General features: G+C 39.4%; 1 protein-coding gene across 6 annotated transcripts in view; it reads right to left on the minus strand.

The window, feature by feature from the left end:
- The window catches only part of ZNF407 (zinc finger protein 407), a 393,020-nt gene that overhangs the window by 76,064 nt on the left and 301,399 nt on the right, over nt 1-15,557 (minus strand). The window contains exon 9 of one of the 6 annotated variants that reach the window (XM_064150147.1): nt 4,987-5,621. The exons of the other annotated variants lie outside the window; for them this stretch is intronic. Coding sequence (XP_064006217.1) covers nt 5,599-5,621 — 23 coding nt within the window. The 3' untranslated portion in view covers nt 4,987-5,598. Of the gene's footprint in view, nt 1-4,986; nt 5,622-15,557 lie in introns of those variants that run through there. 6 annotated transcript variants of the gene reach the window in all.

Consider the following 15,557-nt stretch of genomic DNA (forward strand, 5'->3'; position numbering starts at 1 on the left):
AGTTCTGAATAGCAAAATTAATAAACAATATTAATTTTGGAAAAAATATCATCTCGCATGAAAATTAATTTCCCCTTTGTAACAGCCATGTAATTTACAATTAAATGTAAGAGCTGATAAAACTGCAACCACCAAATGGACAATGCCCTGGGTAAGCAGCAGCCCAGTGGCATCCTGGCCTGCATCAAAAATGGTGTGGTCAGCAGGAGCAAGGAGGTCATTCTGCCCCTGTACTCTGCACTGGTTAGACCACACCTTGAGTACTGTGTTCAGTTCTGGGCCCCCCAGTTTAGGAGGGACATTGAGATGCTTGAGCGTGTCCAGAGAAGGGCAACGAGGCTGGTGAGAGACCTTGAGCACAAGCCCTACAAGGAGAGGCTGAGGGAGCTGGGATTGTTTAGCCTGGAGAAGAGGAGGCTCAGGGGAGGCCTTATTGCTGTCTACAACTACCTGAGGGGTGGTTGTGGCCAGGAGGAGGTTGCTCTCTTCTCTCAGGTGGCCAGCACCAGAACAAGAGGACACAGCCTCAGGCTGCGCCAGGGGAGATTTAGGCTGGAGGTGAGGAGAAAGTTCTTCACTGAGAGAGTCATTGGACACTGGAATGGGCTGCCCGGGGAGGTGGTGGAGTCGCTGTCCCTGGAGCTGTTCAAGGCAAGGTTGGACGTGGCACTTGGTGCCATGCTGTAGCCTTGAGCTCTGTGGTAAAGGGTTGGACTTGATGATCTGTGAGGTCTCTTCTAACCCTGATGATACTGAGCTGACAGTTTACAGAGCTTTCCCCATTCATGTAACTCATAAAACAACACCCCCAAATAAAACCAAAACAAGCAACAAACAACTCCTTCTCCCCTAAAAAAAACCAACAACCCTAAAGTTTCCAGAGCATAAATAAAGCTAGTTGTAGTGATAGTTCTGTTGTGACATTCTGTTAAAATTACAGCTCCGTTTCCTCGTAATAAACCCTGCCAGAGACACTAAGGATCTTGCAGGATTATTCTTTTCTCTCTAGAATTCTTAATGTCATTGATATAATTAAGAAACAAATTCATAAAGAATGTGACATAAACAAAAAAAAATAAAGAAAAGGAATGAGAGAGACTCTGTGTGTGTAAGACAGGATGACAAAAGATGGAGCAGATCCTATGGATGGCAAAGGAAACCAACAAATTCATAATGATTATGACATAAACAAAAAAAAATAAAGAAAAGGAATGAGAGAGACTCTGTGCGTGCAAGACAGGACGACAAAAGATGGAGCAGATCCTATGGATGGCAAAGGAAACCTACAAATACATTTTATAAAGTATTGCATTTTTATCCCCCGGAGTTAATTTAAGCAACAGTCTACCCAGTGTGAACGTTGCCTTCTCCTTCCTCTTCACTTCTTTCAGATTTTCTTGCCTGCCTGTCAAAAGTGTTATCTTTAACTTGAGGTGGATATACTGATTTTTAGTACAACCCCAGTAAAAGGACACTGCAAATACCTTAGCATTTGTAAAATCGTCCCTGGAGTTGTCCAGTACTCCCACTCTGCTACTCATATTGCTTTATGCTTATCAGCCACGTCACTTAAGAGCAGGAATTTATCAAGTAATGACTGTTTGCATTATGGAAACACTGTTCCATTTGACAGAGACATCGTTTTGGTGTTTGGTGCTGTCTTAGGTTAACTTGCTTCAGAATGCATGATCACAAATTGAGTTAAAACCAACCAAACAAATGAACAAACCCCCACTGACAGAAAATAACATGTAACAAAACTCCTTTGGTAGTCCTAACACTCTCATGGATTTGAAAAATATATCAAACTGATTTGTATGAATCCTATTGCCTGATCTCATTCAATTTGTTGAGACACAAAAAAAAAACACCCAGGCTTAATATGCTGTTTAAAAATTAAGTCAGGAATGATTAGAATGCAGTTAAAATATCTCCAGTCTGTTTTCCCCTCTGATATGGGTAGACAAATTTCAGAATCAAAAGTTAAACAAAGAAGTGTAAAATACAATTATATTGTAACACAAATATATTACACTCTAGAGATAACAAAACATCAACAGCAGTATTAAATCTGCCCTGAAGTGAAGAGGTATGAAGCAATTCATTAAAACAGATCAAAATGAGCTCATTGTGTAGCTTCCAACTGTTAATTTTTTTCTTTTCAAGAAAAATCTAACATTGTAGAGTTTTATCCTGACTTACTTTATATGAAGATGCATAACATGGGATTTGCCTTCAGACACTCTAAACATTATTTGGGGCAATGGGAAACCAGTAGTGGAAGTTCAGGACTCATGTGGCACTTTCACAGTATCACAGTATCACAGTATCATCAGGATTGGAAGAGACCTCACAGATCATCAAGTCCAACCCTTTACCACAGAGCTCAAGGCTAGACCACGGCACCAAGTGCCACGTCCAACCTTGCCTTGAAGTGCCCCAGGGACGGCGACTCCACCACCTCCCCGGGCAGCCCATTCCAGTGTCCAATGACTCTCTCAGTGAAGAACTTTCTCCTCACCTCTCTTCTTTTTCTGATCACTCTTTACTGTTAGATTACTGCATGTGGTCAGCCACATGGGATGTACTGGAGAAGTGGTCAACAATGTAACTGCAACTAAACCTAACAACAGGCTGTGGAAAGATTTACTTTTGAAAACAGTATTTAAATGTTGCCTTCTCTGAGCATCCTTAATGCACACTACGATTATGGGGAGACACGTGGTAGCTAGGGCATTCCATTCAGAACTGGGAGAGTTTCGTGTCAGAATAAGGCACAAATAAAACAACACAATACTTTTTTAACAAGTGTCAAATTAGAAGTAATCTAAATATTTAAAATGCATGGGATACAGTTAGGGAACTGAAACATTACTCTCAAGAGACCTACATAGGTCAAAAGTTCTTCTACTTAGAAGCTGAGTGAAGAAGAGCTCTGGAAGCAGAGGCACACTCAAAGTTTGCTGTAGCAAACCACTAACTCAAATCCTTTTCATACTTCAAATAAAACTGACTCCCAACATAAGCCCTTCACCTCGTTTTGGCCTGTGTGCAAACGTTACTGTTTGTAACACCAAATCCGCTAATAACAAGACCCACTGAGCAGCAACCTAGATTGGGTTCTCACTTCAAAGACAGGATTCAGTCCCTAAATCTAGCTCCCATCCCCACAAAGAAAACACCATTATTTGATCCAGAAAGAATGGCTAAAACTTAATGCAGAATAATTTATCAGTTGGTAACGAAATCACCATGCAGTGTGCTAGTGCAATTCAAAAGCCACTTTTTTCCTTCAGCATTCTTCTGCAATTTCCCCTGAGTGTCCAAAAAGGGGTTAGTTTTCTTACACTGCAAGAGAAGCAATCACTCAGCAATCATTTTGTGGGGACACTTCTGAGGTGTGTCTAAAGAGTCTGTGACAAACCATGTAAAAACATCCCCTGGGCTACAGGTGCATTTGGGGATGCCAGCTTAGTTCAGCTGTTGTAAGAAGCAGGGAAGGTAGCATCAAGACTGCAAGTGAAACAACTGAAAAGAGAGGGAGCTTGATTTTCACATTGGTAAGGCAAATTTCAGGGCATGTCATGAATGTAAGTCACCCTTGCAGGTCACTTTTTTTACTGGGCCTTAAAATGATTGTAGTTATTGTCAAAGATGGATTAATTTGTAATGTGAAATAGTCTCAGGTGATACACTCCACTGAAAGTACACTGCTTATCCAAGATGAACCCAACCTGGTAAGGGTATGTTACAATCAAGCTGTAGTGACTATTCAATGTCTAGCTGAGCTACAACTTGGTGGAGGACCACTAGCTTAGAAGCTCTGTCCTGTGGCAGTTCTTGTTACTTCACCATTGCTGAAATAGTTAAATGTTACTCATCCAGACTATATAATGGATTAACTAGAGTGAAATGTATCAGAAATACTGAGCTGCCATTGTCTGCTTCCTAAGCTTCCACAAAATAGCCCTTGCAGGACATGGCTGCATCCTACGGGTGCTATGCCGAGCTGCTTGTTTCAGTTATAATTGCATTAGCACTTTCTACACCAGAATCTTGGATTTTTGCTGTGCCCACACATTGCAAAACCATTAATTCTTCACACTACTTTGTTCTTTAAAAGTTCACTGCCCTCACAGTGCTGTTCCTGACCCCGTTAATGCACAATGAAAATAGTGTTGTTATTATTATCCCCTTCCCTGCTCCCCTGGGACCACAGAAACACTACCAAACATTTAGGGATCCCCAAATGAATTAGAAATTTCTCACTTAAATTACTTCTGCTTTCAGTAAACTGTCTCTGGTCTGCCAATGCTCCTGCCTCTACTCTTGCAGAGAACAATATAATTAAAACCAAAAAAATCCCCATACCACCACATAAAAATCCTTCCTCTCCAACACCCTGCCCAAATCATGTCTATGTTATTTAAATCTGTATGTTTATTGCCAAGTCAGACGCAGCAAATGATTAGAAGAACTAAGCTAACACTAAATATACACATTTGGTTTTCAGCCACGGATATGAGCATATCTACAGCTGCAGAAGCACGTTCCCTGAGGTAGAATTACAAGGCAGAAACGTGAATCAAGCAACAGGGAGTGTCTATTGCACAATACCTTCAGCTACCTCCTATTAAACTGACCACGACAAGGTTCTCAAAAATTTATCAGTGAGAGAGTGAAAACAGAACGGGGAAGCAGTTTCTGGCTACGAGATAATTGAAAAATAGATTTCCCCAGATTTTAAAAATAATTTCAGTTCTTCTATTTGTACAACAGTTATGAAAAAATAGTTTCCCCATAACAGCTTGCAAGATGTCTGCAGATTTATATATCAGGAATAATTAAAAAAGGAGGCAGGAAGGATTCCATGAGGCAAGTATGTTGTAGGCAGCCAATAAAAAGCTTACTTGTCGGGTAGTTTGGGTTGTTTATACGAATAATAAACATCTAACCTACAAGTATTATAGCTTTATTTTGCTTTTAGCAGATGCACTTTTAAACTTGTATAGATAGCATTAATTTTAGCTGCTTGCAAAGAGATTTGACTGCTGAAGTAGAAAGATATGAACTTTTCATGCACAGACCCTCTGTTTTGTTCTCTTCATGGATGTTTTTTGGTCTGCTTTAATACGTCAGTGATCTTTGAAATAGCTTTCTAATCATTATCTGAATCGACAAGAAAGGCACCAAGTACATCAGAAATAAAACAAGTTAAATTAAAAATACATAAACACAGAGCCTTAGACAATAAAATAATCTGTCCAGTACTTAAAGGACATCTAGAAAACAGAGATCCCTCTGTTCCCTGTTCGCAATAAAAACTGAGTCCAATTTATGCAGAATTGATCAAGCAGTTTCTTTCCTCATATTTAAGCATTACTAAGAAGAGTTCAGAAAAGGTTGTGCTGGCCAGGATGCTGAATAGAAGGGGCCTGGCAGAAGGGATGAGGGAGCAAGTCTAATTTCATTAACCCTGAAATTCTAAACCATTTGCTGTATCCTTCTGGAAGAGCGCAGGGCACGTAGGTGACAGAACGCAGGTGTGGGCGTCCGTCATAATAAAAGCGGTTTGGTTGAGTGCAGCGGCGGTGAACCTCAGCGCGAGATTACACACGGACCTATTGGCAGAACATGGCAAGGGAGAATGTCAGATTTCATACTCGGCAGACATCTACAGCAACTGATGCCTTGTAGTCAAAGGCTGTTAAATTACCTGTGAAGGTTACTGGCAGCCCTGGATGTTTTTCTCATTGTTTATTTAGTTCCAAAAGCTCTTGGTCTTTGTGCTGATTGCCCTAACTGACAGCACAGGAAATCTGGACTTTGTAAACAGGGCGCTGCTGTATTGAATTACAGGTAACAAGTGTGTAATCAACCTGCTGGGGCTGGACCTTTGCAAAGAAATCTTCGGCATACAGACAGAAAGAATAGTTTTCAAGATGGGAGAATCAATTATGTGAGCAGATGAGTATAAAAAGAGATCAATTTAAATCCTTTGTGATATTTGCTATAGTATCTTTGGAAAAAGAAAAAGAGCCTGACGTGGTGGAAAGGTAATTAAGTACTTTATTCATTGTTGCAATAATAATATAGAAATTAAAGGCAAATATGATTTGAAGTATCCTCATTATAACCCATAAAACCATATTAGTTAAACAGTACTTAGCTGCAGTATGCTTTATTGAAAAAAAAAATAAGCTAAAAGCTTGTAAGTTCTTGTTCTTAAAGAGGGGTTTCTGTAGTCAGATTATATAAACTGGAACAAAGACCAACCCAACAGGAAGTACTCATTTTCAGTCTTCCAAAATGTAAAAAAAGAACCTCTATAAAACAGGGGTCTAGTGAAATCTAATACTGTGATATTTCTGCATACTAAAATAACATAATAAAGTCCAACGACCACCCCCCTCACAGACCATAGATTTACATGAGGTACTTAAACTGTAATTGTTAATTAAAAAGCATAAATAAAAACCCAGTGGCAATCGGTCAACAAAATAACCCTGTGCCAGACAACACTGAGTCACCAAAGTAGTACCAGAGAGGAATTCCTTGCTGTTCTTTTTCTTTTTATCTTTTTAAAACCATCACCAACAAAGGCCTGTTCCATCTCTGTCTGTGGTCACCACAGGCAACAACAGTCACTAAATAAAGAAAAGCTTGACAACAAAGATTGTAAAATAGGTTGACATCAGATGGTACTTCTAATCTGAACACCATTTATTAAAATAGATATTGTACACAACCCTCATATTATGCCCCAAAGACTTGGGTTTGCAGTTTGAAATTACAAGAAAACCAAGGTTTCATTAGTGCATTCACTGATGATGATCATTTTAGACTATTTGTACTGTTGGAATTTATGCTGTGATAAAGCAACTGAACTTATACTGCTAAATTTTATTCCCTCTAGTTCTTTACTTGGGTGTACATAATTTCTTTTATGTGCTTAAAAATTATGTTACAAAAATTGATTACTATTTCTGTTTGCTCATCTATTGGTATTAATGTACTAATATAGCCTAATAATTGAACTCTATTACCTAACTGGGAATGGAAGTCTGCTTTTTGCAAATACACAATCATAGATTACATACAACCCTGACTGGTGAGGCAACTATCAACTGAACCTATGGCACAGATAAAGAGATGACAACTAACAGGAACGATGGAAGTACTAGAGGTGAGACTCCACCTGGAGTACTGCATCCAGTTCTGGAGCCACTATTATAAGAAGGATGTGGAGATGCTGGACCGCATCCAGAGAAGGGCCACAAGGATGCTCAGAGGGCTGGAGCACTTCTCCTATGAGCACAGACTGAAAGAGTTGGGGCTGTTCAGTCTGGAGAAGAGGAGGCTCCCAGATAACCTTATTGTGACCTTCCAGTATCTGAAGGGGGCTAGAAAAAAAGCTGGGGAGGGACTTTTTAGGCTCTCAGGGAGTGACAGGACTAGGGGGAATGGAGCAAAGCTGGAGGTGGGTAGGTTCAGCCTGGACGTGAGAAGGAAGTTGTTCAGCATGAGAGTGGTGAGACCCTGGAATGGGTTGCCCAGGGAGGTGGTTGAGGCCCCATTTCTGGAGGTGTTTAAGGCCAGGCTGGATGGGACTCTGGCCAGCTTGATCTCGGGTAGGGTGTCCCTGCCCATGGCAGGGGGTTGGAACTAAATGATCCCTGTAGTCCCTTCCAACCCTGACTGATTCTATAATTCTATGATTTCTTATCAGCACTCTCCACCTGATTCAAGATCTAGGCTCCAATAGGTACTTCAGACAAGTTTCAACAAACTTTCTTCAAGATCAATCAAAAACAATTTGTCAAGAAAGTCAGTTAAGTCTTAATGACTGTCCCTTAACAGATAGGCCACTTGTCTGACATACACTTTCTCCCTAAGATGCCGGTAAACACAGAATCACAGAACTTCAGAGGTTGGAAGGGACCTCCAGAGATCACCCATTCCAACCTCCCTGCCAAGGCAGGATCTCCTAGGGTTGTTTGCATGGGAACACATCCAGGTGGGTTTGGAAAGTCTACAGAGAAGGGGACTCCACAACCTCTCTGGGCAGCCTGTTCCAGTGCTTCATCATCCTCACTGTAAAGAAATATCTCCTCATGTTGAGGTGATTTGGGATTTTTTATGCACACTGAGATTTTCATGATAACATCCTTCCCTAAGCCAGAATGAATCACAGCAGTAATAGCTCGTGACAGTGAGAGACTCTCATCCACTGTCACACTGACTAAAACCACACACGTTACTGTCCATTCTAAATGTACCACCTTTAGATGATATTGGAGATCTGTCTGTTCTCTTCCCAAGGAAAGCAGTTGACATGAGCAGGATTTCACATTTTTCTTATTCTTCTTTCAAATACTGTTCACTTCCTATTTGCTTTGCAACACACTTTTCATGGATATGATGACCTGATGACTAAAACATCATCAGCACGGAAAGTAAGGTTCCCATCACATAAATATTAGCACACAAATTTAAGGTCTTGATTGACCTTCATAAAATAATACACATAATTAATAATTTAGGTGCTCACAGTAAGTACACAAACACTGACATTCATGGGTAAGAACTGAGCATCTACTTAGCCCTATGAGGTACATAAAAATGGTGACTGTATGGAATCCATTATATCAGATTTTGGCTTTTGTTTGATACTACTAGGCATTCTGCCACAGGAACACCATGAAATGTAACACAAGGAGTCACTGTGGATGGCCTCTGCACTGTAGATGGAGAAATAGGTTAAAATGCTGCCTTCTCTTTAACTGTTTTTAATCATTTGAAGGTTGCATTTCAAGTTAATGCTTTCCTCTTCCCTCTCTCATTTTTCTCTCTTGTTTTTAGAAATCACAGTTAACAGACTTCTCCAGAATTATTTGATATATTGAGGCATTACTAACTTAGACATGGGCCTGCAATTCCTTCCTTTTCAGAGTACTAACTGCCTATCTAAAATACAAATACAACTGTATTTGCACAAACATATGTTTCTAGTCTTTCTTCTCAAGGGCAAACGTTGTTATGTCATCTGGAAGGACACATCTTCCAGAATAAAGTCTTCATTTGATCACTTCCTGCACTGAGCACCACCTATCCCAGACACATGACGGCGTTTCAATTTCAATCCACAAAACAGAGCCCATTGTACTAGCACAGCAACAAAGTGCTCCAGCCAAAGCTGTACTCCTATAACTAGATTCACATTGATAATATATAGCTATAATTCTGCTTCAATTAAAAGCATATTTCAGCAGAAGCCCAGAATATGATAGCTGCTCTATGCATTTTAATAATACAGATCTAGATTTCTGCCTTTGCTAAATGTATATTGGTAAAATGGTGACAGAATTCTACTTTACATAAATAAAGACTGATCATATTAAGACAAAATCCTGCACAAGCTAAATGTGTATTAATGGCATCAACCCAGAAACTGATCACAATCTTTACGCACTAGATAAAAATCAGTAAACCTATTTCAACTCACTTCAGTGTTTTAAAAGCAAAAGTGTTTTATTCTCTGCAGGAAAAAGAAAATATGAAGAAAAAAAAAATCAATACACAATACCAAACTCTAATGAAAATGCTTAACTGGGTCTAAATATTAGCATAGAAGTAACGTGCTATTGCATGATGTTTGCTGATACTAAAGACAATTTACTCTGTGCTTAAAACATTAATATAGAAAATGCAAAATTCTTATTTCATTGAAAAAAAAATTGAAACAAAAATATTTATTCTTGATTCTCATGTCATGCACTTTTGTTTTCAATTTAGAAGTAAAGATTAATGAACTACCAGACTATGTATTTAACACAGGTTTTCCTAGGGATCTGTTACTGAAAACATGCATGTGTTTCTGCACATTTCAGTGCCTGCAGACTGCACAGGTTAATATTTAGCATTATTAACCAAACTAGGAAAGTGGCCACTGCTTCTGGCCCAGATTGTGGTATATCACTGGAATGGAACAAAATAGGTAGCAAAGGTAACCTGTGACAGTGCAACTGTTCTTAGGAACACACCTGGCTTTATTTATGCCAGTTTCAGCGCTTCCAGAAAGCTATTTGAAACTCTGCTCCTATCACAACTACCCATATAATATGTTAATTGTCTGACTTTTAAGTGACTACTTGTGATAAGATAAGGCAAACCAAATATAACAGCACATCAAAAGAATACCTCTCCTGCATATAATTAAACACAAGGGGTAGGCAACTACATTTAACTGAGAAATTAATATTAAAAGGTAAATCAACTTAATCTGTTTGTAGGAGAATTAAAAGTGTAGGGCGCTTATAAAAGTATCTAACCCTACTCTAAGGGCAGTGACTCATTCTTGGTGCCATTATAAAGATGAAAGAAGTTATGCCACAGATTAAGCAACCTTTAACACAGAGCATTCTGCACCAGCTTTTTTCACAGCCCAAGAGCACATCACCCTTTGCAGTCTGATTCGGCCATATAATGTCCCTGTTCAAAATCTGTATATTCTCTGCAAAGTATTAAATCAGAAATGTGATATCCTGGAAGCATTTTTCCTCCTTTGGGTCCTGAAGTCATGGATCCAGGCTTTCCTAACTACTCAGAAACTAGGCCAAGAAGGTCATGTAAGTATTAGTGGATTTATTAAACGTCACTAGCAATGCTCACTTTTGCTGCATTAGACAGCACAAATATTCCTTAATCAATAAAAGGAAACTAGAAGGTATTTTAAATGCCTTTCTGAATAGACATAAACTTGGCTTGCACAGATAAAAACATAGATACACTGAGAAAATGATGCAGGTAAATGATTGCTTGGAATCAAGCAATCCACTGAACAAAGAAGAGCATTTCTTCAAGCTCTCATCTTGCAAGGCTGACCAGAGGCTGGTGCAGAAGCAAGCTGTAAGTTGAGTTTTCACTATTGCTGATAGAGTAAGTCTTGCTTCATAAGAAGCTATTAAGAATGCAGCTAGATCAATGACAAAGGAAATAAATATTGACCAAGCCACTCCCATGTACTGCCACACCAATTTTATAACTTAACTGTAACAAAATCCTCATGACAATGACCTGCTTCATATAGTCTGAAAATTTTCCAGCTTGCTTGTTTAATAGAGCGAAGAACCCACCCATACAGAATTAAGCTTTATACCACTTAAAATAAAGACACATCAAGGAATATTTCTGTGATACACCTGCAGATAAAAAAGCAGAAAAGAACCCCACATTTCCAATCAGATTAGTGAATGTGCTCGTTTGAGGCTAGCTGGAATATTTTGGTGAGAAGAATGAGATTACAGGCTGTAAAAAGGAAACAGTGGTGATGTCTACTTCACTCATAGGCTTGCTGAGACGTACAAGAACAAGAACATAAACATAGATAACACAGTGTGGCTCTCCACTGCAGCAGGTGCCTGTACATTTCTCCCTAACCTGCTTTCTGTGTGACTAATCCTTCTGCTTCCTAACCCCCCTGGCCGATCCTGCAAACTCACCTTGCACATAAGGCAAACTCTGAGATAAGGTAGAGGGGAGGAAAGGATGTGGAAGGGTGGTTGGGAGCCCCTCCTGGGGGACTCTGGTTTCTGGGAGGGCTGCTGTGTTTCTGTGTTACCTTTAACTTGTATATTTCTGTTTATAGCTGTAAATATCTGCTTGTATATTGTGCTAAGCTGTAAATATAGCTTCATTTCCTTAACTTCCAGCTTGGCTGATTGAGTGATTTCATAGGGGGATGGAGGGCAGGAAACACCCAAACCATCACAACGAAACTAACTCTTGCAGATCCAAATGAAAATTGATTTAATAATTCTGGATTAACTGAATTAATATTTTTCATTAAAAATAGAACAATAAATAAGTTGAATTCTTTTTTATATCAGAAAATATATGAAATAGAAAGTAATATATAAGAATTTCTTAATACAGGTGATTTCTTAATAGAGATGATCCTTACAGAAAGACATGAGGATAGTTAAGACTCCTCATATTAATATATCACATATTTCTTTCTTCAGAACACCTTGACTTAAGTGGAATGAGGTTTGGGCAAGAAGTAAATCTATGGTCATAGGTTCCTGGAACTGATCTTTCTCATGTAACTTTAACTCAGTCAGAATTGATTTTGAGGCTACATCAAAATAGTCCATCACTATTACCACACACCCAGTTAAAGTACACAGGCTTTTGGTTTGGTCACATACTCTGCATTTTCCTGTGTTTTCCAAACAAGTGGCAATTCTGCAGAAATATTTTGGTTTCAAGGAAGAGTGCAATGGAAGCTGTGTTACACAGTCACAGATTCTCAACAGCAAATGTAACTATCATCACAAGAATCTAAGAAGCAAAACCTGGCTGCTAAACCTTTGCATGTCAAACAATTGCTTCATAGATAAAGGGAAAAGATTTCTAACACTTCTACTTGTTTTGTGCAGGGAATGAAGAGGATGATTGGGGTGAGGGAAAAAAAAAGCAGCCCAAACTTAATCAAGTTGAAAATATAATTGTAGAACTCACATACTTCAAAAAGGAAAGCAAAAAGGGCTTAAAGCCCACTACAAATTGTTGGGGTTTTTCATTTTTATGCAGTTTATTAAGGGATTTTGTGGTGGGGAAAAGCATACAATTGGTTACAAGAGAGCATTAATAACAGTAGTAAGTCAGATGATGAAATTGTACAGAGCATTAACTATTTCTCTTGAAGTCCTCATGTAGAACTGTTGGTGTACTACAAACTCTTAGTGTCACACACCAACTTCTCTGGAAACTTTCAGGACCCATCTGGATGCATTCCTGAGCTAGATCTTATGGTCCTGCTCTGGCAGGGGGGGGGTTGGACTCAATGAACCAATGAGCTATGGAGGTCTCTTCCAACTCCTAACATCCTGTGATCTTGTGAACTTTGGCATCAGAACAAATTCTCTTAAAAAATAATAAAATCTACCTGGTCATTTTATTGCCTGGTTAACCACACAACAATAGGATTCAAATGACACAAAAAAAAGCCACCATAACCAAGTTTCTTCATTAAAGAGATGCTGAATACAAACTGAAATGACACAGCGTATCGCCACGGCACTACTAACTAACCTCCAACTGAAAACAGGAAAAAGCATAGCATAAAGTTGGATGGATGGCTGTCCCTGCAGGTCCTACCAGCAGACTACTGCATGTTGTGGTTGACCTGAATAGGCCAAAATAGGCTTATACATCTCCTGGCTTGCCCAGACATGTTTTTTTCTGCTCTCCCTCTCTCTCTTGTGGGGAGCAACACTGTGGGAAAGAGGACAAAGAACCTGGAGCCACTGAGTCTAAGGACTCTGGCTTGCCCAGACTTGTTTTGCTCCTGTTTATATCCTGTGGTAAACAAGGTACATACACTTAGCTTGTGTCTGCCTTGTGCAAGGCCTATGTTTTCCCAAATTTGGGCAAAGCAAGCCTATGACTTCACCTCATATGGTCAAGCTTGGCTATCTGCCATTCTGATTATTCTGTGTCCAAAGCCCCATTAGTCTCAAGCTGTATTGATAAAAGAGATGAGCAGGTAATACAACATGATCTGCTGTTGTATTCATGCTTGCTGCTGTCACTGCTGCTGCCATTGCTCTCTGATTCTGGCAGTGATTCTGCCATTGCCTTTTGCAGCATTATGCTATGTTAAGCTATAAGTTAGCCCAGCTGCATAATAAGAAGCTCTGTTGCTTTGGGCCTGAACTGCCTGTAAACTGTCTGCCTCAAATTTACCAGGTACCAAATACCTCCTCATGATAGGCCTGCATAGCCAACACGACATTGTGCTGAGACTGCACCTCACAAGACATCCTGCCTACACCTGCTAAGACGAGGAGTCCTGGAAGGGACACAAAGATCATCCAGAGAAACCAGGATAAGGTCAGAGATCATCTACCTCTTTTCCCCAGCAGCCTGCAAAGCCTCAGCGGCTGACAAGGCACCAAGAGAACCCCATGCAAGTGTTTGGATACTGTTTGAAGCAGTAGCTAGCCCTGTGAGTTGTGAGCTAAATTTTGTGAGTAAATAATCAGAGCCTCTTTAGCAAAACTCTTGTAATTCACCACTGCCTTCTGCCATAAGCAGAAAGGAGCTTCCTGGGTCCCCCTAGTGGACAAGCAGAATAATTGCCTGCAAAAACCTTCTCTTCCAGTTCAACAGAGTTAATGTTTTAGTATTGCTAGTTACTTCTTAAACATTTGAGATCCTGTGCTAGCATCTGCATAATGTTTCCATCACCACTGCAAAAGAACCTAAATATTATTCAAAAATAGTGGTCATGGTGGTGAGACTTCTGAATATAAAAATTAATAAACAATATTATTTTTCAAAAATACTATCTCACAATTACTTAATTACCCCTCCATTACACTGCAGTGTGATATATTCTACATTGCTCAACAAACTCAACCAGCTAAAATATCAGTATGCTTAAACTTAAAAGTCATACACCTATGGAAAATACAATTACTCCATACACAGGTTTGCTGAGGGCAGTACAACAATGTTGCAACTCAAACTAATACCTAATGCATGCCACAAAAATAAGTCATGATGTACAATGACTCATTAATCAACAAGGCATAAAAGTACCCACAAAGCTCTACAGGAATTTTATGGACCATGTTACACCTAAGTCCCAACTGAAGGGCATAAGCAAATTTGATACTGATTATTAACAAAAATGATCTTCTGAAGCATCTTTGAGAACCTGGATAATAATAATCATAAAGAGCTCACTTGTGTTCAGCAGTGATGGAACTACAGGAAACAGCATCTCAAGATAAAAAATTGCATTGTTTCATTTAGAGCAAATATACTGTTGAAAGTAGTTCACAACTGAGTTACTTCCTTCTAAGGTAAGAGTTCTCTAATCACAGTATTGCATCCCTCTGGAATCCTGTCTGATGAGGAGAAATGTTTTCCTGGAATAGCTAATGGATGCAAGCACAGCTCCCACATACAGAAGTAGACTCCTCCATTTTGGAACAGGAAGAATGCAGTAAGGAATGAAAAGACATTTACAATTGCTATCAAACTCCAGTTAGAAAGTTTCTCAGACACTTCCAGAGATGCATCTCTGGAATATAGTAGGATTTAAAGCAAAAAGAAGAGCCACCATCATAGTATGTCAAATGTAAGAAAAATACAGAAGACAGAAAATGAATTTCTGCTGGGTCTTTATTGAAATGATAAATGCAATTGAAGCAGTCTCAGTAGACTTAGATTATGGAAAACACTATCTGAGCTCAGCTGCCTGGAAAGTACATCACAAATGTTGGTAAACTCTGTAATCATATATTCAGCTGAAAGTTTGTCCCTGGTGCTTTTTCTGACCAATTCAGCATCACTGGTTAGATCAAACAACACTCTGTCTGTATGCCAAATCTACAACGTCTGCCTTTGCTGCAGTGTCACTAACACAATATATCTCAAAGAGCAACACGCAGCACTTTTCTGTATCTCCTATACCTTTAACTTAATCAGACACAGTGTGACTCACAAATGTCTGAGATCATTCCTTTCTTTCTGCTTGTGTGAGC

Source organism: Pogoniulus pusillus, chromosome 10, assembly GCF_015220805.1.
Source record: "Pogoniulus pusillus isolate bPogPus1 chromosome 10, bPogPus1.pri, whole genome shotgun sequence".
Lineage (NCBI taxonomy): Eukaryota > Metazoa > Chordata > Aves > Piciformes > Lybiidae > Pogoniulus > Pogoniulus pusillus.